At 44.7% G+C, this 22,434-nt stretch overlaps 4 protein-coding genes across 17 annotated transcripts; 2 read left to right on the forward strand and 2 right to left on the reverse strand.

The window, feature by feature from the left end:
* Positions 1 to 682: 682 nt before the first annotated feature.
* On the reverse strand, positions 683 to 13,518 carry LOC104582478. 14 transcript variants are annotated; one of them, XR_002963771.1, is made up of 7 exons: positions 13,279 to 13,518; positions 10,969 to 11,774; positions 9,605 to 9,732; positions 7,757 to 7,829; positions 2,278 to 3,358; positions 1,434 to 2,194; positions 683 to 1,369 (listed from the first exon to the last, which is right to left on the reverse strand). XR_002963771.1 is itself a non-coding variant. In XM_003567810.4 (2 exons), exons 1-2 carry the CDS (start codon positions 13,430 to 13,432, stop codon positions 10,984 to 10,986), a joined length of 945 nt encoding a protein of 314 aa, XP_003567858.1. In that variant the 5' UTR covers positions 13,433 to 13,518; the 3' UTR covers positions 10,682 to 10,983. The 14 variants fall into 14 exon arrangements, 1 of the variants encoding a protein (XP_003567858.1); XR_002963775.1 differs by having other exon boundaries at positions 7,735 to 7,829; XR_002963776.1 differs by having other exon boundaries at positions 7,757 to 7,913.
* Positions 4,236 to 6,600, forward strand: LOC100834605 (heavy metal-associated isoprenylated plant protein 37). The gene is made up of 3 exons (XM_003567805.4): positions 4,236 to 4,528; positions 4,649 to 4,724; positions 5,296 to 6,600. The coding sequence occupies exons 1-3, from the start codon at positions 4,490 to 4,492 to the stop codon at positions 6,411 to 6,413; spliced, it is 1,233 nt and encodes a 410-aa protein (XP_003567853.1). The 5' UTR covers positions 4,236 to 4,489; the 3' UTR covers positions 6,414 to 6,600.
* Positions 13,519 to 13,869: 351 nt separating the features above from the next.
* LOC100824894 (probable carboxylesterase 15) lies at positions 13,870 to 15,231 on the reverse strand. The gene has a single exon (XM_003565232.4). It carries the CDS (start codon positions 15,194 to 15,196, stop codon positions 14,189 to 14,191), a length of 1,008 nt encoding a protein of 335 aa, XP_003565280.2. The 5' UTR covers positions 15,197 to 15,231; the 3' UTR covers positions 13,870 to 14,188.
* Positions 15,232 to 16,410: 1,179 nt separating this feature from the next.
* LOC100844672 (actin-interacting protein 1-2) lies at positions 16,411 to 21,411 on the forward strand. Its single transcript, XM_003567837.4, has 6 exons — positions 16,411 to 16,865; positions 17,545 to 17,706; positions 18,491 to 18,677; positions 18,844 to 19,269; positions 19,671 to 20,078; positions 20,683 to 21,411. The coding sequence occupies exons 1-6, from the start codon at positions 16,474 to 16,476 to the stop codon at positions 20,938 to 20,940; spliced, it is 1,833 nt and encodes a 610-aa protein (XP_003567885.2). The 5' UTR covers positions 16,411 to 16,473; the 3' UTR covers positions 20,941 to 21,411.
* The last annotated feature ends 1,023 nt before the right edge of the window (positions 21,412 to 22,434 follow it).

Here is a 22,434-nt window from a genome sequence, read left to right on the forward strand (position 1 = left end):
TGCTCGAAGGAGTGCAACAGAAGAAATTTTCAGGACAACTCAAAAGAGCACATCGCAAGTTCCGGGCGCCATGGTAGCGGCTGATTTTCAGTTGTTTCTGTACCAACGGATCCCTGAGAGTAGAAACTTGCCTCTGTCCCATCTCTGTTTAAGCTAAACGTCCTTTTGAAAATCTGCAATCAAACCATGTATTCCTGTTCAATGGATCGGCAGCTGAACTCCTGCCGTTACGCCTAATAATAGAGAGACTTGGCAAAAGCTTGCCAGCACTACTGGCGTTGCGCGCTTGTGCGCTGCTTCATGGCTGATTTGACGGCATGAGACAAAATACAGGCTAATAAAGCAGACACCAGCGACACCGGCCGACAGAACCAAGCAGCACAAGCTAGCCAGATAGGGCGCCATTGCCCTATGGCAAACAAGGCAGGACAAAATTGCCACTGCACCTTCCTCCTTCCTTCCATGGCGATTTCTTTTCCTTTTTGAAAAGTTTGTTTCGTCCATGGCGACTTCGGCGTGCATGCATGTACTACAGCTCAGTACAGTTACAGTACATGGCATTGTCGCCTCCCCTGCTGCTACAATACGTAGCTAGCTAGCCTGCCTGATATTCACACCCCTCCATGAGAGGGACATTATTATTGTCCAGGTATGAGATGATGAAACGAGCACGAATTATACGTGTGCTGGAGCCTGGAGAATGCGGACATACAATTCTGCCCAAAAAGACCAGTTCATGCAAGGTTCATACAGATCTTGTGTGATGTGCAGCCTGTGCTGCATATGCAAGACTGCAACTGCATGTGACGTCCGTGGTCTGATCTGTTGCCGGTTCAATTTGCTGTACGATATAGTCCAGGCAGACATGTAACAATATTACTTACTAGCAGTATGGATTACTCTGGAGATTAAGAAACAACCTGAAGCTTGAGCGGCCAACAGGAAGGAGACAACATCATGATGCTCCAACTGAAAACTAACCTTTGTAATCCCATCACGTCGACCGGGGGAATGAATAGAATAGATATCCAAAAATCCAACCCTCCCTCCCTAGAAACTCTTTGTAATCCATTACTACACATCACATCAGATTGAAGTCTTGAACAGCATCAGCATGCATGGACGTGACTGCAGCGATGGACGCCAAAATTTAATCCTGCTGCTACTAGTACGTACCTCCACTGTTTGGTCTTTTCCAACAGGACCCATGGTGCACCTCTCGCTTCAATTCCTTTTCTCTCAGATCTGTTCGGACACTCCACCTCTGCTGCACTCTCTCAAATCAGCCTTGCTTTCCTTCCTTTGCCAGATTGCCGGGCGAGCAAGAAATCCAGTGAAATGAAATGCAGACGCTGCAGTGCAGAATGCCCTGCAATAAATAGCTTAGCTGCTGCAGATGGAAGAACCTATAGCTGCAACAGGCATCACCTCACCTCTGCAATCGGTTAAACCATCTCAAGTTGTTTAGTCTCGGAAGAAGCTTTCATCGATCTGTTTTGTGTAGCCCCTTGTTTTATGCTTCAGCAAAGACATTTGCTTCTTAAGCAGCCTCCCTGGTGTGCGTTTGGTCGGGGAGATGTATGCGTGTCTTCATCCAGACCGTCCATTCCCATCCAATTCGACAAGGAAAAAGCGACAGAGAAAACATAGGCAACGGGCAGATGGATCCAAAAGGCTTGGGTGTGCAGCTGTGGGCACATGGAATAAGACATGTTAATCTCGTCCATTTGTAGGCTTGCAGCTGCAGCCAGCCATGGCCAACAGAGAGATGCCAAAAGCAAGCCCTGAAATCCAGCACAAAAACCCAGTCACTCTTGGGTGTTGTCAAGGGGCCTACGCATTCTCATCTTCTCCCATCTCGCTTTAGTATTTTTTTTCCCACACTTATTACTGTACCTCCTTCATCAGCTTTCAACAGCACAGGATGGTGGTGGTAATAAGTAGCAGTAACATCATCATAATACTGTGCAGAGGACACTCACTCCAAGCAGCCAAACTGTCACTAGGGGACACTGCATCCGTGGATCCCACCCTGTTCCTTTTTTACCCGTTGGAGAGCAGCAGGCCTGCACGCTCGAAAAATTTAATTAGCAGACCAGTAAAGAGTTTGTTTGGATCACCTCACCTCCTGCTGTGGCACCAGTGCTGGAACAGTTCAGCGCAATGCTATCCTCCATATGCCCCAGCCACTGCCCTGTGTTGTGATGCGCACGCATTGAAATGTTTAGCAAAAAAAAAAGACTGCGAAAAATGATCCACATACGTCTAAATGCTTACCAGAGGAGAAAAACTAAATACGCTCCTGGCTTGTTAACCGAAGACGAATTAATGAAGAGCCGGGACTTGGTTCTGCCCTTTAGCTGCCTTCTAAGAATCATGATGTATCATGCGCTTCTGTTTCAACAGATCTTCTGAAACAATGGATTCGAAAAGAAAAGGATCTTCTGAAATCTTGGTAGCAGTAGTAAACCTATCCACTGCTGGGTTCCTAAATGACACACAAACCAACTGAGCATGTTCAGTGCAACATAACTAACAGTGCAAAGAAACTGCATTCGTTTCAGAACATCCAAAAGCATGTTTTTCCACAAACCGGTAAAATAGAGCAATGTAGGTCAGGATCAGATCTCCATGCAGGTAGCACAAGCTCCAAAGTATAGTACATACATCCAGGAGTACGTACGCACTTGCTCGCTGGACTTGACTGGAGGAGTAGCTAGCAGCCATGCAGTAGATGACTAGTGGTATCATATCCTTGAATTCCGGATGCCAGCTACGTACACACCGGTGTAGTATCTTCCATAGCAACCACTGGATAACGTGGAGCGAAAATCAAATCTCCAGCAGCAGCAGCAAGAAGGCAGGAGAGCATCGTGCGATGCTACTGGACTACTGGAGAGTGTAAATCTTGGGAGCAAGAAAGCAAGGCCAGTGTCCAGTGATGAACTGATGATAGGTGAAGGAGGAGGAGTCCGTCGTCAAGTCGCTGTTTCCTTTTTCACCACACCTCTCTCTGCCTTCCATCAATTCCTTCCTCTCCGCTCCTTGCTTGCTGCTGCTACCACCAGCTATGCAACCTATCCAGCAGTATTAAAAGCCTCCATCGCCCACCTGCTCTCTCTGTTCCTCCTTGTGTGTTTGTTCATTGCATGCATGCGTGCATGCAAAAGCTAGCTAGCTCCACTGGGCCCACAGCGAGCTCTGACACTGTTGCAAGACCGACATGTGGGGCCCATGTTAGTATTTCCATCTGGTACGAACATGGCCGTTGTTTTTTTTCATATTGCTTGAAGAAAAACTGTTCCATCGATAGCCCGGCAAGGTGGCGATCATCCTAGATTGTAAGCCAGCAAATGCCCTGAAAAAAGGATGGTAAGATTAGCACACTTTTGTGTTGAGAGCACATTTTCATCAATCAGTGTGTGGTTACACTGTGGTTTGGTTCAGAAAGTACAGTGGTCATTTTTACATTTAAGGATATATAATAATAACTTTTCATTTCCATATGATTTTATGTTTGAGCTAGCACTCTATAGTCTATAAGCAGCAGCAGACATCAAGGTTGTGGACCTTTGTGGCTCTAAAAAGTATGGTTCGTTCACTTAGCCAGATATTTGAAGTCTCTGAATAATAAAAGTGACAACTTTATGGTACCATGAATCTTCCATCCACAGCAAAAGATAGGCTTTTCTTAATGGGACAGCAAAAAGAGAGGCTTACTGTATATTAGTGGCTAATTAAACCGATCTCAGTTTTTAAAGCCTCAAGCAGGTAAGTGTACTCTAATCAAGCCATAATAAGTCTAGTTATGTCGTACTCTAGCTAAGGAATTTAACACACAGTGAGCCTGAGCCACCACCCAAGCAGCAGTTCTTTCTTCAGCAGCTAATACTATTCAGTCAGCTGCTACACGTGTACAACACCCATCCACGTAGAGATATTTAGTTCACTGGACCGCATAGCGTACCTCATATAATTTTATGGCACCGATAGTTTTTTTCTGCCAAGTCCAAACTTCAAAGCACGCAGGCCTTCCCAGTCTCTTTAGCACAGACAATGTCCTGGAGACACTACAAAAGTGATATTTTACCACACTATCCTAACGAGAGAAGAGAGAGGATGTACGTAGTACAAACCTTGCAATATAATTTTACCACGATGGTGGGGCAGGAGAGGGTGAAGAGAAGGCCCCCTCACCCATGTGGGAGGGCCAGTGAGATTATATAGAAGAGGAGAGAGCAGGAGCCTGGAGGTGTAGAAGAGTAGTAGGAAGCACAAGTAGAGAGAGGAGTGAGTAGAAGAGAACCCATTCTTAAATGCAGGGAAGAGGTGGTGGCTTCTCCTGCTGCAACGGTACAAGAAGCACCACCATCACTTCCCCACTCCTCCACTAGCCACTGCTCTGCTCCCGCTCCCTCTTCTCCTCCATCCACCTCTTCCCCCTCCCTCTCTCCCAATCTTGCATAGCTTGCAAACAGTGCTCTGCAGAATGACTAAAGATGAGGATTTCAAGCTGGTCAAGATCCAGGTACCTCTCTCTCCCTCCCTCCCTCTCTGTTTCAGTGTTTCTTTCTCTATAGGGCGAGTTTGTGTTCTGGGTGCTTGAGGGCTCAACTGTTCTTGGGGGGACTTGTTTGCTTTCCTGCAGACCCATGTCCTGAGGGTGAACATACACTGTGATGGGTGCAAGCACAAGGTGAAGAAGTCGCTTCAGAAGATTGAAGGTAACACAGCTTTGTCCAAGTTTCTACCCTCCAATCCTCCATATTACCCTCTGTTGGTTCCTGCGCTTGTGCCGTTCTAGTGGTCTAAGCTGGTACTTGTTATAGACTTATAGCACTCCTTTTTCTTGACACCCACTTTGTTGTAAATAAATACCTTCTGTTCTGCTTGGCTATAAAAGCTTGGAAGCTTTGTCCACTTGCATCTGAAAGCACCCCCCGAGTCTTGCCAAATGCATTTACCGCAAGACAAGAAACCTCTGCTTTTCATGAATGCTAATGTTCAGACTTCAGACCAAATTGATGTAGCAAGTTAGAGGATAAGAGAAACAAGAACACCTAAACTTGTTCACAAGCTTGAGCTGATCTGTATAACACCAAGCTAGTGAATAGGGCCAAACTCGGTCATGTAGTTGAGGTAATTCTTGTGTCAAATCTCACAAACGGCTGAGAGGAATGAGCCCCACTCACTGCACAAGCCTACATCTTGTGATCCATAATTGGTGACCAGTCTTTGTAATTACCATACCATAGTTCACGAGCAGCCTGTGAACTCTCTGCTTTCCTGTTGCAGGCGTCTACTCAGTGGCCATAGATGTGGACAACCATAAGGTCACGGTGACTGGCAATGTGGACTCTGAGACATTGATCAGGAAGCTCACCAGAGGAGGCAAGCATGCAGAGCTGTGGTCACATCAGAAGGGCAGCAGCAACCAGGGCCACAAGGGTAACAACCAGCAGAAGCAGCAGCAGCAGCAGAATCAGAAGCAAGCTGCCAATCCAAGCAAGGATGGCCACAACAAGAACAACAACAACCAGAAGGACCAGGGCAAGCATGGTGGAGTTGGAAGCCTCATGCAGGGCCTCAAGGCCTTCAAGAGCCAGCACAACAAGAACCAGCTCCATGAGCTGAGCTCAGAGGATGATGACATGTACGATGACGATGATGATGAGTTTGAGGATGACTATGAGGACGATGACCTTGGCTTCCTTGGAGACAAGATGAACCAGCTCAGCTTCCTCAGGCAGCATGCTACGGCAGCAGCCAATGCCAAGAACAAGAACGGCAACAGTGCCAATGTAAACAATAACCAAAGCAATGCCAATGGCAAGAAAGGTGGTGGAGGCGGCGCAGGAGCGGGCAACCACCATCAGAACAACCATCACCAGAACCAGAAGAATGCTAATATGATCAACATGGCGGCTGCTGCAAATGCCAAGATGGGGAATGGTGCTCAGAAGAACACTAGTGCCATCAATGGCATGATGGGCCTCAACCATGGCCTGGGGGCAGGCAGTGCAGCTCCTGGCTTACAAGGCTACACTGGCGGCTTCAGCCACCCATCCTATGCTGCGACCGGTTACGGAGGGCTTCAACAGCAACACCTCCAGCAGCAGCAGAACAACAACCTCATGGCAAGCATGCAGGGGTACCATAATAACCCAGCAGCGGCTGCAGCGATGATGAACAATCTGAGAGGCCTGAACAACAACATGATGATGCATCAGCCGCAGCCTCAGCCACAGATGATGTACCACCGATCGCCTCAGATCAGCCCTTACACCGCCTACTACAACCCATACAGCTACTACTACCAACAACCTGGCAGCTCTGGTTACCATCAGGCCGGCAATGGGGAAGTCGAGACCATGTTCAGTGATGAGAATACCAAGGGTTGTGTTGTCATGTAGGATTGTAGTTAGCAGTGTTACAATGTAGAGGTTGGGTAATGAAGAATGGTGATGCAGTCGTACTGCTCTTTTTTTACTAGTATTTTACTGCCCTTATGTTTTCTCCTGTATCAAGAATGAATCGTGGATGTTGACTTAGATGTGGTGTTTGAAAGTAGTGGCACTTCGGAGGATCATCAAACAGTGTAGTGTGATGATATCTTTGACTGCCTAGTGCTTTGCCCTGCCTGGCTTGTCATGCTTTGTATATCTGGTAATTGTGATTGTGGATTTCTATGCTGCGAACGGCGAGCATGGAATCAGACTAAACGGTGAGCTAATACACTGTTAGCTGTCAACCTAGGGGTGCTATACCGCTGGCAGAAGTTGTCCCACGTCTCTAAAGATGATGATGACCTATGAGTGGAGCTAGTGAGCATGCCATGTGAACAGAAAACAAACATTAACTAGATTAAGTACAGCGGACTGGACTGGAAAATTTAAGACATGGCAGTGTATTTGAGACTAAACAATTTTTCAGGGCAGTATGTCCTAGGTGGGGAAATATTGCTTGGTGAATGGGAGAGCAGTTATTTAGTGCAAATAGATTCCAAGAACCAAGAGGAAGCTCGCACACCTGTAAGCAATTCACGAACGATTTGCAAGGGAGGAGGATTCCATTGGAGGTTTGAAAACAACAACAAATCGTGACCTTCTAAAAACCAAAGATGACAATTATGAACAAATTTCATTATGTATGTTTATGCTGGTAAAGGTGGTTGAAAATGAATGCAGACCAGAATGATTGTAGCTCCATTCATGAGCACATTGGTCCCTAACCAAAATAAATTCTGATTTCCTCGTCAGTCCTTTTCGGTTTTGTCAGACTATAGTACAGATGTCATAATGCACCCACCAAATGGACCAAAGAAACACAAGTGCTAAGGAAAACAAATATGAGGTGATAATTCTAAAGCTGCTAGCAGAGGTTTATAAGTTTCATTTTGGCAGTAATACGCTTGCAACTGGTATCTTTGTGACTGGTGATCGTGGTGCAAAAGATGGAATTCACAACCCCAGCTATCCATGATAGATGTTCTTAAGAACCTTTTATGCACAGGTTATCTGTTCTTCAAGTACAATTTTTAAAACTCGTTATTTCAAGTAGTTATGTAACTGTTACGAACCACAAAGGCGAGTAGTACATGGTAGACAAATTGAGTTCCCTTTTTAAGAATGTACAGGGTTCTCGGGAAGAGAAATTGCCATACACATATTTGTTTAAACCTCGATGGATGGGTTAAAATTGAACCGACAATGTGTATAATATTCCAATACTTACACGGGCTTGCAGGCACACATACCTACAGCAATGATGGTCAACTCAACGCAAGATCCAGATGATAGCATAGTAGTAATAGCAACGTGCAAAGCTGCCTGCAGGAGAAGAGATTCCATGAATTGGGCAGGATACAAGGACAAAGCTTAGCATATAGTAGTAACTGTATCGTGCAAAGGTACCTGCAGGAGGAGAAATTCCTTGTATTGAGGATGGAATACAAGGTAAAGCCATTTCTATGATAAGTTACCAGCTAAGTTATCCGAGAATACACGCATTAACAAGCTCACTGATCCCCAGGAGCAAGTTATTAAATTCCCCAGCCCACATTCCCATCTCACCAAACTGATGGTCCTAAATCAAAATGATAGAGGACAAAACGATATGCAGCCACCAAACAAGCCAAATCTAGATCACAAACCCCGCTTTCTTTCCTTTCGAGAAGTAACAAAAGATATGAGACACTTCCCTTATTTGTACCCAGCATACTCACTTTGTGGGAAAGAAGTTTTTCCCAAGCAGAAAAAGATGGAAGGTAGACACTGCCGTGGTACTACCATGCTGGTGAAGTTGAGATAAAGCTTTCTCGTCATTTCAGTCAACATATTCCCTTCCCCCACACACATGTGAGACCCACGTACAGCCGACCTCTCATCAACGAGTATGAGGGACCAGAATACAGAAAGCAGTGGACAAAAGCTGGAACTCAGCTGAGGCCTGAGGCATGGAAAGCCAAGCACAGTAAACTTAAACACAAAAGATCATCTTTAGACTTTAGCATGCAGCCTTGGTATATCAATAGAGTAGGTTATTACTTGCTTTTAGTACAAGGGATTATGATGACAGAGCAGCGGCATGAAAAGGAGAAACTAATGTTCAGGAGGGAGGGGGCTTTGAGACAGTCAGGCCTGCGGAGGAGTACCATGGGGGCATGTCTTTTTGACCTGCAGCTGTGAGGCACAGTGAATTGGTGCTTGCAACTACCGAGAAAATGGCCCCTGCAACTTGAACAAGAAAGCAAAGGTCCATTGGGGCAGGTGATGACGTTTCTTTCTGGAATGCAGCATTCACCTGTTTAGGCACGCTAGAGTTCGTTTCAGAGCTATGATATTTGGGTGATAGCTGTACAGTTATATATTTGTGAAAATTCTAAATTGGGGAATTTTGAAGTACTAAAGCACCAACATTTAAAAACTGCAGTGAGGTTGCTCGTTTCTGGAATTTTGAAGACTGCGGTGAAGAAAAGGTTTGCCTTCAATTAATATTGCCTTAATGAAGTAATAAGCGAACTGAAATCCCAGCTAGGTCAGCAAAACTAGCTCTAATGATTAAGCAGGAACAGAAATCTCAATGACATATATCCTATGATAAGCAACAATAAATAAATGGTTAAGTCATAATTGTGAAAATACAATCTTGACGAAAGCACTCCTGGTCCAAAAATGATTAAAGAGACCTACTTGATTTAAAGCAACATGTCTTTTATAACCTAAAATCCGTAGATGAATCTTCAGTGAATTGTCGCTTTTGCTTTATATCATAAAAGTTAAAAGATAAAACCACGTTTCTCCACAAAAATAGTCTGACAGCTTTAAACAAAGGAAGGATAGGCTGTGAAGCCAGCCGACCACATTACCGATACAGGGGAAACCTCAGAGCAATATGCTTTCCAGGCCCTACTAATAGCATTTGAACAGTAACAGAAGACTCAACAATTTAAATATTGATTCGCCGCTCATGCTTCCAGATAAGAAGCTTAGCACGGTGAATCTTATAATACTGTTTGTGTACAATTTAATATGGATGGAGCTGTAATTGAGGCCAGATGAGTGGATAAAATAAGATTAACTACAAGGAGGGCACGAGCACTCACCTGCATGATTCCACACGAAGCTTCCTTTGCTTTGATCAATTCCTCTTCCTGAAAGTCGGAATTTAACAAATCCATGTAAAATATTTGCATGTTACCCTTCAACAGTCCCATGGTCTTCCAGATCAACCCTATTCCATTTTCGAAAATAAATTAATCAATCAAACCTCGACTATCATTGTCGATTTCACTAATCAAGTATGCTAAGAAGGTAACTTCTTGTATTAACTCTGTACTGGTTGGTACAGAGTAAAGGATATCATACTGAAAGCTCAATAAGTTCAGCTATTGATACTAAATTATGCACACACATAACCTTTCACCACCATGTTATGTGCACTCTTACTATAAGGCAATCTGATTCAGCTGGCAAAGGAAAGCAAGCCAGGTTGAGCAGCTTTGGGCTGTTCTAGCATAAATTTAACTTTTTCTACATGCAAACTGAATATGTCCATGGCCAACCTATCAAACATGGTGTAGGGGAATGACATGTTAGTATGCGTGCCAGCGGTACGCAAATCAAAGAGGTGGCTTTGGAATTTGGATCATACTTTAATTGCCTAAAACAGGTTGTTTCAAGTTTGGACACAGGCCAGATGATAAGCATATAATCTTTCAAGTGCACAGGTGTACCACATTAAAAACAATAGCAAGTTGTACATCTGCATTTCCTCATTCACAGGCATCTCCATATACACACCAAAAAAAGAAAGAAAAGGCAGCCTAAGAAAAGCAATCCATTCCTGCAGAGGCTCCAGTTTAAAACGGTGCAACGCACAAATATCTACTATGTATGGCACGATTATGCAAGTGAAACTGCTGCCCCGAAAGAAGAAAGATAAGTGTTTGAAGCTTCTATTGATGTAGAAATACATGTCTGAGTTGTAAAATCTGTACTCTGTAATCCTCAGCAGCAACACCAGTGACAGTAGAAACTACAGTGGTACTCTATTTCTATTGTTGATCCAACTCATATATCGAATAAGTAATTTAAAGAAAATTGATTGGTTGTCTTAAATAAAAGGAAAGTATGCTAGAACAACAATTTGTGTGCATCATTCCACACCTAGCTCCAAGCCATTGGAAGAAACTTGGGTTACATTTCCTTTGGTATATATTACTACAGCCCTTGGACTCACCATTACAATGTAAAGTGTAAACGGCTAGAATCGTGCTCCCTGGTTGTTGAACTAAGATAGACTACTGAATTCAGAACCTCAATTGATTGCCAAACAGAACATACATCATAATGATATGGACATAGATGCTTTTCTTAGGTACTTATGTTATGTTACAGAAGATACTCATTGTGAATAACACTACAGGTAATGTATCCGTCATTTGGAGGAAGAACAGAAATACATTACTGTGTGTTAGTCAGCTCAACGTTTGTCATTTTTCCTCTTCCTTGCCTGTGCTTTCTGCCACTTTTTCTTAGGCACCAACTTACTCTTTGGCTTTAGCTTTAACTCTGGAGAAAATTTGAAATTTGGGTCTCTCATGCGTGCTTGTATATCCTTAAAGAACTGTATATTGAGCTTCTTTGGTCCACCCTCCCGCAGCTCTGCGTATTCTGGCCCTGAAACAATGTTCTCAAATGCTCCAATCAGGATATCTATATCAGTGACAACATCAAATACGTTAATGTAGCGTCCATCAGGTCCTTTCTTCAACTTCTTGAGAGCATTTTCTACAGCAAGTTTTCTTGCTTGCTTTCCTGGAGACAGCTCTGGCGGTTCCTTCTCAGCTTTTAACAGCTCAGAGATTGTGCGATATTTAGGTGTCTCGTCAAATTCAAACACCTTATCTATGTATGAATCACTGCGCTCGTTGGGGTGTGCCTCAGTAGGGATATCATTATCATCATCCTCTTCACTGCCACTCCAGAGATTCATATCATCTTCATCGCTCTCAGGGCATATACTTCGTAACTCGTCACTGTCATCAGCATCAATAAGATTTGCATTTTCCTTGGCTTGCTTCTTCACTTTCTTAATTTCCCTCTCCATTTTTGTATCATTTTCTTCCCCATCCTCCTCATCCTCACTAGCTGTCCACAGGTAGTCCTCCTCGTCAACATTCTCTTGCCAAGCTTTCCTAAACTCTTCATCACCCGGCCTTCTTTTACCAAACAGATCGTAGTGTGAATGATCATCAGCAAAGAAACGTGTTCCTGGACAAAGATGATGCAGGCAGACAATTGTACTCAGCAAAGATTCCATATGAATTATTCATTGACATGAACAATATCATCCAGTGTGTCTTCTATTAGATCATGTGAGCATTTGGTAAGGTATCAGGCATATCTTTAATATAACAACAAGTGAATAAATGCAAAATCGCTGGACTCATAAAGAGCAACAGCCTAAGCATTGACTAGAAGGAAGGCAACATGGTACTCTTATGATTGTTAATCATCTGTTCCTGGAGTGTCCAGTGGCCAAATATTTTTGGCGAGTGGTGTACTGTTATTTTGGTTTTAATGGATACCCGAAATCTATAGAACATATACAAGAATGGAGAAGAATATTCTCTGATTTTATTCAAAGTTTGGTTGTTGTAGTAGTAGCAGCACCTTGTTGGACTATTTGGAAAGCTAGAAATGCTATTTGCTTTCAAAGAAAGTATCCTGGAGATCCAACTAATGTGATTTTTCTCTATGTGTCATTGGCTTGATTAATGGGCTGGTTTTTATTAACGCAAAGCTCGGGACAATATGGTCCAAGGTTCGCAGAGCCTGAAGAAAGTAGCAGCATAAGCTCTAAGCAAAGCTCGTGGTTGGGGTTTGCTTCGCTTGGACGATGAACAATCTGCGTTCTCCTGGAAGGTGTTGTCGTTTTATATGCTATCTGGTCATTTGTCCTGTACGCTGAAATTTTTGTATCAGGCAGTTTATTTGTTCTGGTGGTAGTTCAGTAGTGGTAACTTGGTTTGTTCTGCTGTATCTGTTCGCTGGGAACCTCTCGAGACAACACTGTGAACTTGTTGATTTCTGGAATGAAACAGGGAGCTGGTGTTCCTTCATCTAAAAGGTACTCTTATGATTCAATGCGATAAAGATACATATTACTTCCAATAAAACACCCTGCTCATATGCAGCAAGTGCCTCGGGTAATTCACAAATGCCCAAAAGTAAAAGAATGTGAAACGGAATAATTTACAAGAACACTTGATTGCTGAAAGATCATATGAGTGATTTTCCATTTCATCAGTAGGTACTCAAAAGTTACGCTTTATCTAATTCGCATCTGCGACTAAGGGAATCATATGTCTCTCATCTGAATTCAAATAAAATAAGTATAACATGATTTAACATGAGACTTATACAGAGATGTATTGACAGAAAGAGTTTCAGCTTACATTATTTCTTCTCAACCCTCAAGTCACACAGCAGAACCAAATTTAGCAAGCATAGGCCATGCAGTTCCTACTGCCTGGGGCTCCGACCAATAGGTTTAACTATACAGATCAACCAACCAACCTGTACACCTACACGACACTAGAACGTGCCAGCACGCATGTCTCACTGCGTGGTAATATCGGAATTCAGAAAGCGCTTGCAGAGTTGCTTGCAGGTGGTAGTGGCACTGCCACAATAAAGCTCACGGTATCCGTCCTATAAGCAGAGGGAAGAGGGGAAGGGGCATATGGAGGGGTCGAATTCGGAGAAGCCGCACCTTGGGGAGCCGCCCAGGCTGGGGGGCGTGATATCGGGCCGCCGGTTCTGAAGCGCATAACGGCGAGGGCCGGCGAGTAGGAAGGGGCCGCGGGACACCGCGCGGTGAGGCGGAGGTGCGGGGCGAGGTGGCGGGCGAGGAGGCGGCGAGCCATGTGGGTGGGAGTGGTGCTAGTGCGCTACTACCATGAGGCGCCCATGGAGGTTGGAAAACAGGAAAAGGGTTTTAGAGGACCCCCGGGAGAAAGGAGAAGAAAACAGAGTGGAGATGGATATGGGCCTGATTGAGTTATAGCTGGTGGGTGGAGAGGCCCTGAGTTATCCAAATACGGCCCAACATAGGAGGAAATGTTTTTCTCCTGTTGTTGTTCTTCTTCTTCTTCCATTATTTCGCACACAGGAAAAATTCTCTGAATGCTCTAAAAAAACTCTGAAAAAACAAATTGTAAATTTTTATTAAAATATATATAGAGAGTTGGTAGTTTATTTTGATATCCCCCGTAAATATATTTTATACCTTCTCCTTGTTAAAAGAGTTACAATTTTTTTATGAGATTTTTTTATCGCTAGTGTTTCTCTTCAAACTCAATAATTGAAGAACTGGGACAATGAAGTTCTTTTTGTTATTTTCATATATTTTACTACTAGCAATCTTTATTTCGATTGTGCTTACAATTGAACTGAATCGCAAGCAACCAGTATACAACAAACACATCTAAACATAACAGAAAACTGGAAGCAGATTTCTACACTGCACAATAACTGAAACACTAGTGTATAATAATTACACAACACGCATGCTACTATCAGAATGCAGTTCTACTCTGATTATTCCCGGAGCTATCAAAGTACTCCATACGTTTACGACGTTGAGTAGAAGCATCAGGAGCTCAGCAACAGACGCCATGGCCTTAGTCAGTTGGGCGGTAATACAAGAAGCGCCTGAGCACCCGCATCAACTCGTCGGCGGCGACGCCGAAGGGGCGGAGGACGGAGAAGCCGTGCTGCTCGTCATCGAACCTGACGACCTCGACGGCCTTCCCCATCTCCCCCAGCCTCGCGGCGTACCCCAGCACGCGGTCGCGGAGCACGTCGCGGCCAGGCGCCACGACGAGCACCGGCGGGAGCTCCACCGCCTCCGGGATCTCCGGGCTGGCCAGCGGGTGGTCCCTGGTGGCCCCCGCCGGCAGCGCCAGGCGCCAGAGCTGGTCGGCCACGTCCACCGTCAGGGACACGTCAGCCGGTGACAGGGCCGTCTCGGCCGGCGTGCGCCGGACCCCGCCGAAGAACGCGGAGAGCAGGACGAGCCCCGCTATCCGCAGCCGCGCTGGGGATGCCGAGGTGGCGGCGTTCTGGACGGTGACGTGGTGGGCCAGGTTGGCGCCGGCGGAGACGCCGGAGACGAAGGTGCGGGCGAAGTCGGCCGACTCGGCGAGCCACGTGTCCTCCGCGGCGCCGCCGGTCTCGGCTTGGGCGCGGAGCCAGGAGAGGAAGTCGGCGCCGTCGTGGACGGCGGCGGGGAGGCGGTGCTCGGGGGCGAGGCGGTACTGGACGGAGAGCACGAGGGCGGGGAGCTCGGCGGCGGCGCGGAGGCAGAAGGCGTGAAACGGCGGCTGCGCGTAGGAGCCGATGCAGTAGCCCCCGCCGTGGAAGTAGACGAGCACCGGGAGCTTCGTCTTCTTCTCCGACGGCCTGTACACGCGGGCCTTGAGGCCGTGCGCCGCGTGGTACGCCACGTCCTTCCACTCCACGCCGGGGACGTCCGGAAACTGCTGCTCCGGCGGCGAGAGCACGGACTCGTCGCCGCGGATCACGGAGCCGTCGCTGAGCAGCTGGACCACGCCCAGCAAATCCTCCACCACGTGCGGCGGCGGTGCCGTGCCGTCGCCGCCGGACATGGTTGGATTAGATTGATGCATTGATTGGTAGAGTAAGTTAGAGATGACACAGTGGGTGAGCCAGGTTTATATATATATAGCAGGCGATCCATGGAGTAGCTAGGATCTGATAAGGAACGCTGCCAACTCCGGCCACCTCGACGTCAGTCAGATGTGCCGCGCTATCGACAAAAATGCCTTCACCAAAATTCCAAGCTGTGTCACCTTTTTCCGGCGCGTGCCGGATTGACGCCGACGTTTGGCCATTAGCTTACTCCGACACGAAACAGTCCAGTCTGATGGATTTCATGGCCGGATTAACCTCGAACGAAGAATGACAGCAAAGTCCAAGTTGTAGTCACCTTTTCCGGCACGTGCCGGATTGACGGCGACAGTCACTGGTTGTTGGCAACGGGTGAGGCGGCTTGGATGCAGACACGCCCGGTGACTCACTGAGCCAAATAATCACTCTGTGGCATCATACAAGTCTAGTTATATTAACGGCAGATTAGGTAGTCAATGCATGTTTAGCAAGAGAGTTGCATTTTGTTAGCATGGCCGGCAATACAAAAGTGTCAAACATTATTAGATCAAAAACTGAGACGGAAAAAACTGCAAATTAAGACGATGATTACTCGTCAAATTTACAAGCTTGGCACAAATTAGTGAAAACCACAAAGTTGAAGAACTAGTGCCGGTTACGGCTTCCGTTTAGGAAACTATTTCTTGATATTTCTGTTCGTTCTGGGAACCAAGAACATGGTTATTGTGATGTTTTCTCAGTGCAGTTTCTACCCTTATTTAATTGCTTCAATAATTGTGGATTGGATACTTACAATATATTTATGCTGGTGACAGTGGTAAAGTTGCTACCCATCAATGTTGACATCCTCATAGAATTAAAATTGCCACCAACACATAACTAAAGTTGTTAACCTCACAGATCGACATCATACGAAAATAAAGTCGTCACGCCACGTAATAAAATTGTCAACATACAATACACGTGACATGATCTGTCTTCCCAAGCCGGCAGATTGTTCAGTCCCAGAGACGAAGAAGTGACCGTTCATTCAATATAAATATTTTATTCATTTTATCATCCACCCCTCCTCCCTCCAGGGCCGGACTCATTGGTTGGCTCTGACTGAATATTGGGTCCCACAGCTTCCGACCCTAGCGGTCAGTGGCACGAGGAAATTGCTACGGAACGCCAACACATGCCGTAAACCGTATAACCACCCCTTTCCTTGCACTCCCATCCCACTCGCCGCGACCTCCCAGATCAAGCCAAGGAGGAGAGAGGGAGAGAGATAAAAATGGCGCAGCTGCAGGAGACGTACGCGTGCTCGCCGGCGACGGAGCGCGGGCGGGGGATCCTCCTGGGGGGCGACCCGAAGACGGACACGATCGCCTACTGCGCCGGCCGGAGCGTCATCATCCGCCGCCTCGACACGCCGCTCGACGCCTGGGCCTACACGGACCACGCCTACCCGACCACCGTCGCCCGCTTCTCCCCCAACGGCGAGTGGGTCGCCTCCGCGGACGCCTCCGGCTGCGTCCGAGTCTGGGGCCGCTACGGCGACCGCGCCCTCAAGGCCGAGTTCCGCCCCATCTCCGGACGCGTCGACGACCTCCGCTGGTCCCCCGATGGCCTCCGCATCGTCGTCTCCGGGGATGGCAAGGGCAAGTCCCTGGTCCGCGCGTTCATGTAAGGGAACCACGCATACTCACCTTCTAATATCGGTAACGTTGAGGGATTTGGGGATTGGGTATGCGAAATTTGTTCTCATGATCTGGCATTAAGGATACATCGAACGAATGGTTTCGGTCTAGATTTTATCTCAATGTATCTGGGGGGTGATTTATGATCGAGATAGTGGGTTAACGTCCTCTCCATTATTATTTTTGCGTGGAAGCTGTAGATTAGAAAGATATGTGTTATATATACTTAACGATCAATTCGCTGAGAAGTATGTGATGATCCACCTTTCCCCCATCTGTAATGATTATGGTCAGAAGGTGGGTAACACAAATTGTTGGTGTAATCTGTTACTAAGAAGTCAATTTATGGATGTATTCTGTGAGAATTTTTTCCTTTAGATAATCAGGGTGATTTGTGATGGTATTAGGGATATGCTCCCTCCCATTTTGATTGGTTAGAAGATGATGATTAGAAAAAAAAATACATGCCATTGGCATTGGGTTTCACTTAAGACGAATTTTCTAATTTGTGATCATAGTGATTTTTGTTAGCATCGGAACTGGACATACACGCCGTGCTTACATGGAAAGCAGTTGTCACTCAGAAGTTCATTGTATCATGAATCTCTTATGTGTTTCCTCACTTCTGGTATATTGTCTTATGCTAAATCCTCTGAAATGTATAGGTGGGACTCTGGCAGCACCGTCGGTGACTTTGATGGACACTCGAAGAGAGTTTTGAGTTGTGACTTTAAGCCAACACGACCATTTCGCATTGTGACATGCGGTGAAGATTTTCTAGCGAATTTCTATGAAGGACCACCATTCAAATTCAAGCATTCAATAAGGTCAGCAGTGATTGCTTCCGTACATACTTCACTACTTTCATGCCTACTGGAAAATGTGTTTTTGGAGTTTTTGAGCTCCCAAGGTTTGTTTTCTTTTATCTTTCTTATCTTTTCCCATACACAAGAGAGATTTACTTGATGCACGTTACGTGCGCATGCATCAACCTCTCATTGGCCTCTATATATATCCAGTCTTAAAAAAGGGACATATGTCACATCTACTGATGTTTAATGTTTATAGATATACTTTCCTTGTCTAGTTTTGCATACAATAATAGTCCTAATTCACCTGTGACTTTTGCAATCACAACCTTACATAACTTTGCTTATTTGAACTGTAATGCTGAACAGTCAAGGTAAAGCATACAGTAGTCGGTGTTAGTATATCTCTAGGTTTATCTGCAGAGCCTATGTTTTGATAAACGCTGTTGTTTTTGGCATCAATGGTGACATTTTTTTCCCGCTGGTTTCCTCTGCGGACTATGTAGAGATAGTGTTTTACTTGTTGCACCTATAAGTTCTGTGACAGCTGAATCCGATGAATTGTGCTTATGCTTGAGTATGGTGGCGGAAAACAATATGCATTGGGGTAATTAGATTCTCCATATTGCTCCCTGCTTCCTCAGGTTCATAGTATAATGTTTCACACTAATGTACAGGCTATGTAGGAATCATGTTGGCTGCATATTTCACAAATACTTAGTTTATCTGCTATGGACCAATACTTCATCTTGTAATTTATTTCCTTTCTTGCACTTATTTGCCTGTTTCGTTAAAATTTCAGGGATCACACTAACTTTGTTAACTGTATCCGCTATGCGCCTGATGGAAGCAAGTTTATCACTGTGAGTTCAGATAAGAAGGGTTTAATATACGATGGGAAAACTGGAGACAAGATTGGAGAGCTATCCAGTGAAGGCATACACTCTGGTAGCATATATGCTGTTAGCTGGAGTCCTGACAGTAAACAAGTAATCTTGATATGAGTTGTTCCCTGTTATCAATTACTGTACCATCCATACTATCTCCAGTTTCTGGTCCATTGAGATTGGGCTTTGTTTATATGTGAAGTAATTTTATATTTTGATATTGTGTATGTATTTCTAATGGCAATCTCTTTGTTGCTCGTCCCGTTAGGTTCTAACAGTTTCTGCTGATAAAACTGCGAAAGTATGGGATATCATGGAGGATGCAAGTGGGAAATTGAATAGAACTCTGGTTTGTAATGGTACAGGTGGTGTTGATGACATGCTTGTGGGTTGCCTCTGGCAGAATGATCATCTTGTTACAGTCTCTCTTGGTGGGACATTTAATATCTTCTCTGCAAGCAATCCAGACAAAGAGCCAGTAACATTTGCAGGACATTTGAAGACTGTCAGTGCTCTGACCTTTTTGCCTCAAAGTAACCCAAGAACTATGCTGACTACAAGCTATGATGGTGTCATCATAAGATGGATACAGGGTTTTGGGTATGGTGGGAGGTTGATTCGTAAGAACAACACCCAGATCAAATGCTTTATTGCAGCAGAAGAGGAGCTGATCACTTCAGGATATGATAACAAGGTCAATACTAAGACTCTAATAATATATATATATATATATATATATATATATATATATATATATATATATATATATATATATATATAAATCTCGTTATTGAATATGGATGGTATCTATCCGTGGGATTTTAGTTATTGAACTTTGAGATTGCTGGATGGAAAATACAAGTTTAGTAGCCCCCATGAAGTTTGTGTTTCCGCCTTGATGCGTAGTAATTGATTCCGGAGATGATAAAAGATTATAATGTAAATGTGTTCTGTTGGTAATGTCCCATGTCATTAATCTTTATCAATTCTGTCAAAATAACAACTGAGTTTAAGCTTTTCAACGCTTTTTTTATGTGTAGACAATGGTTAGGCTTGGTTATGATGAGGAACTTATGTTTTTGTTCTTGAAAGCAGGTCTTCAGGATTCCTCTTAATGGAGATCAGTGTGGGGATGCTGAATCAGTAGATGTTGGAGGTCAACCAAATGCTTTATGTGTTGCAATCCAACAACCTGAATTAGCATTGATTACCACTGATTCTGCGATCGTATTGCTGCACAAGTCAAATATCACTTCCACAACCAAAGTTAATTATACTATCACTTCCTCTACTGTTTCACCAGATGGCACTGAAGCTATCGTGGGTGCGCAAGATGGGAAATTACGTATCTATTCCATCAGTGGGGATACGCTTACAGAAGAGGCAGTACTTGAAAAGCACCGTGGTCCTATTACGACTATACATTATTCGCCAGATGTTTCCATGTTTGCTTCTGCTGATGCCAACAGGGAAGCTGTTGCGTGGGATCGGGCAACTCGAGAGGTACTGTCATTTTAACTTTCACCATTTTCTACTTGCTCAATAATGGATGCTAGACATTCTTGTTATTGGGTCAGAATATGTCCCTAAAATTTAGTCTGGTTCCAGATACAGATATGCCCTCGAAATGTTTCTCGTTAGGAATATAACCCCATTTTTTTGTCCTAGTTCTGGATGTGCCCTTTCTGTCGGTTGACTCTGTGTTATTCGTTACATCTCTGCTGAGAAATCCATGTTGTAGTCATATTTGGGTGATTGAACCTGTTTTGAAATAGAAATTACTTCAGTTCCCTGTTGTTTTTGCCTTTAGGCTTCTGTTGATGTTTTTTGCCTTAAACAAAACTCGTGAATTTACTAACCATGTCTTCTTGACTACTTGAAATGGTGCAAGCCGAATATTTATAGTTACCATTTTATAAGGTTTGTTGGGCACCAGATTACTGAAAATATGCTATTATTTATGCAAGGATTGACGGAAGGTTATATGCCTATTACAATTGAGCAATGTCCAATACCTGCTTTACCTAAATTACTGTTGCCAACTTCAACTTCCTTGCTTTGTAGCCTATCTGGATTATACTGCATCTAACATTGTTTTCTTCAACAGATCAAGCTCAAGAACATGTTGTTCCACACAGCTCGGATAAACTGCCTGGCTTGGTCACCTGACAGTCGTTTGGTAGCCACTGGCTCGATAGACACCTGTGCAATTGTATATGACATAGACAAGCCAGCATCCAGTCGCATCACCATCAAGGGAGCTCATCTTGGTGGAGTCCATGGGCTGACATTTGCTGACAATGATACTCTGGTCACTGCCGGTGAGGATGCATGCGTCCGTGTCTGGAAACTGGTGCAACAATAGGTGCTCTTCTTGTGTTATCATGCCTGGGCTGCGGTATTGGTTTGGGCTAAACGGTGCCTGCACTTGTCCGCATGGTTGCGGTTTTCCACAGGCCGTGGCTGCACTTTTTATTCTTTGCTATTGTTGTCCAAGTTTGCCCACACCATTCGTCTCGGGTTGCATTCTTTCTTGCAATTCAGGAAGAACTCCTCTGTCACTCTTCCCACGTGTCTGATTTTGTGAGGCTCTGGGAATACAGGGATGCTGGTGTGAAGTTATTTTTGTGATGTTGTAGTAGCAGTTAATAATTACTGGCATTTTTGAGCTGCGAGATTTCATGAATCATATGCATTGTGTTTTCCTCTACCCCTTTTGTCTTTTTTAGAAGATACCTTTACCGCTTGTAACATGTATCCCTATGTAATTTTCATAAACCAGCTGCACGATGCTGTTGTTTTTTGTTGTTGAGTGTAACCAATCTGTTCGTCTGAAGACACCCATGTCACGAAGTAAGGTACAAGTTTCAGCTGAGGAAAGAATAATATGATAATCATTTCACATGTTCTTTATCTTGAGAACGTTGCAATGCGGGCTTTAGGGTATCCAGGGCATACAATAAGCTCCGCTGAGAGGGCAAAGGAAAGATCATGTTTTAACTGTCGTCTGCCTCCAAGGAGAGGAAAGAACCTGCCAGTGGGGCAGTGGGCACAAAACAAACGCTGGCACTGCAAGTTAAGTTATGCTTGAATTTGTGTGATGAAACCTTTTTGGTACGATTCAAATTAATACTAGAATCATGCTCCCTCCTATCCATAATAAAGTGTCTTGCATTTAGTACAAATAGTAATACATATTACCACCTAGGATAGTTACGAACACGAGAGAGTATAAACTAAATAAACTTGTTACCAAATAGAATTCTACACCCTCTGCAGGTGACATTTGAGAGGCCACATGGCATCGAGAAAAAGGAAGATCTAGCTATACTTAACTTCGTTGGCCCTGCAGCATCGACCTTAGAAGAATGTGTCGTTCTAGCTCGACATTCCGTCAAAGCAACCTGTAAACACCGTCCACAAAGAGGCAAATTCTGTCTGGTAAAAAAAAAACAGAGAGAGACAAATTCTGTCGCGCATGAACTAGTGTGAAGCGCTCGACAGAATGAGAGAAACCCACCCAGCAGTAGCTATCTCATCCCTCTCTTCGGCCAACGGTACAAGAATAGTCTGATTTAATAAAGAAAATCATTTTCTCGGTCAAAAGAAAAAGAACAGGAAAGAAAGATCTTGCTACACGTACGTGCGCACCGTATCCAACTGCAACGACCCGTAGAGCGTAGTATCCAACATTCCAACTCCGACCGAGTCGAGCCACCCACACGGACCCGAAGTCCAGGTTACCGGCCCCTCTCTTCTTTTCCTCCCTTTTTATTTATTTTCCTTCCTCTCTCCGTCTTTCTCTTCTCGTCTGCTCACCCCCCCCCCCTCACCCCTCCCCCTCACCCCTCCCCCTCCC

Source organism: Brachypodium distachyon, chromosome 2, assembly GCF_000005505.3.
Source record: "Brachypodium distachyon strain Bd21 chromosome 2, Brachypodium_distachyon_v3.0, whole genome shotgun sequence".
Lineage (NCBI taxonomy): Eukaryota > Viridiplantae > Streptophyta > Magnoliopsida > Poales > Poaceae > Brachypodium > Brachypodium distachyon.

What these genes read in the sequence shown, in the direction of transcription:
- LOC104582478 (XM_003567810.4), bottom strand. Translation starts at nt 13,432, where the DNA reads ATGGCTCGCCGCCTCCTCGCCCGCCACCTCGCCCCGCACCTCCGCCTC. An exon ending in AGCCTGGGCGGCTCCCCAAG is followed by an intron (nt 11,775 to 13,278) that starts GTGCGGCTTCTC and finishes ATCTTTGTCCAG; the next exon opens with GAACACGTTTCTTTGCTGAT.
- LOC100844672 (XM_003567837.4), top strand. Translation starts at nt 16,474, where the DNA reads ATGGCGCAGCTGCAGGAGACGTACGCGTGCTCGCCGGCGACGGAGCGC. An exon ending in GGAGTCCTGACAGTAAACAA is followed by an intron (nt 18,678 to 18,843) that starts GTAATCTTGATA and finishes TCGTCCCGTTAG; the next exon opens with GTTCTAACAGTTTCTGCTGA. An exon ending in GGGATCGGGCAACTCGAGAG is followed by an intron (nt 20,079 to 20,682) that starts GTACTGTCATTT and finishes TTTCTTCAACAG; the next exon opens with ATCAAGCTCAAGAACATGTT.
- LOC100834605 (XM_003567805.4), top strand. Translation starts at nt 4,490, where the DNA reads ATGACTAAAGATGAGGATTTCAAGCTGGTCAAGATCCAG. An exon ending in TCAAGCTGGTCAAGATCCAG is followed by an intron (nt 4,529 to 4,648) that starts GTACCTCTCTCT and finishes GCTTTCCTGCAG; the next exon opens with ACCCATGTCCTGAGGGTGAA. An exon ending in GTCGCTTCAGAAGATTGAAG is followed by an intron (nt 4,725 to 5,295) that starts GTAACACAGCTT and finishes TTCCTGTTGCAG; the next exon opens with GCGTCTACTCAGTGGCCATA.
- LOC100824894 (XM_003565232.4), bottom strand. Translation starts at nt 15,196, where the DNA reads ATGCATCAATCTAATCCAACCATGTCCGGCGGCGACGGCACGGCACCG.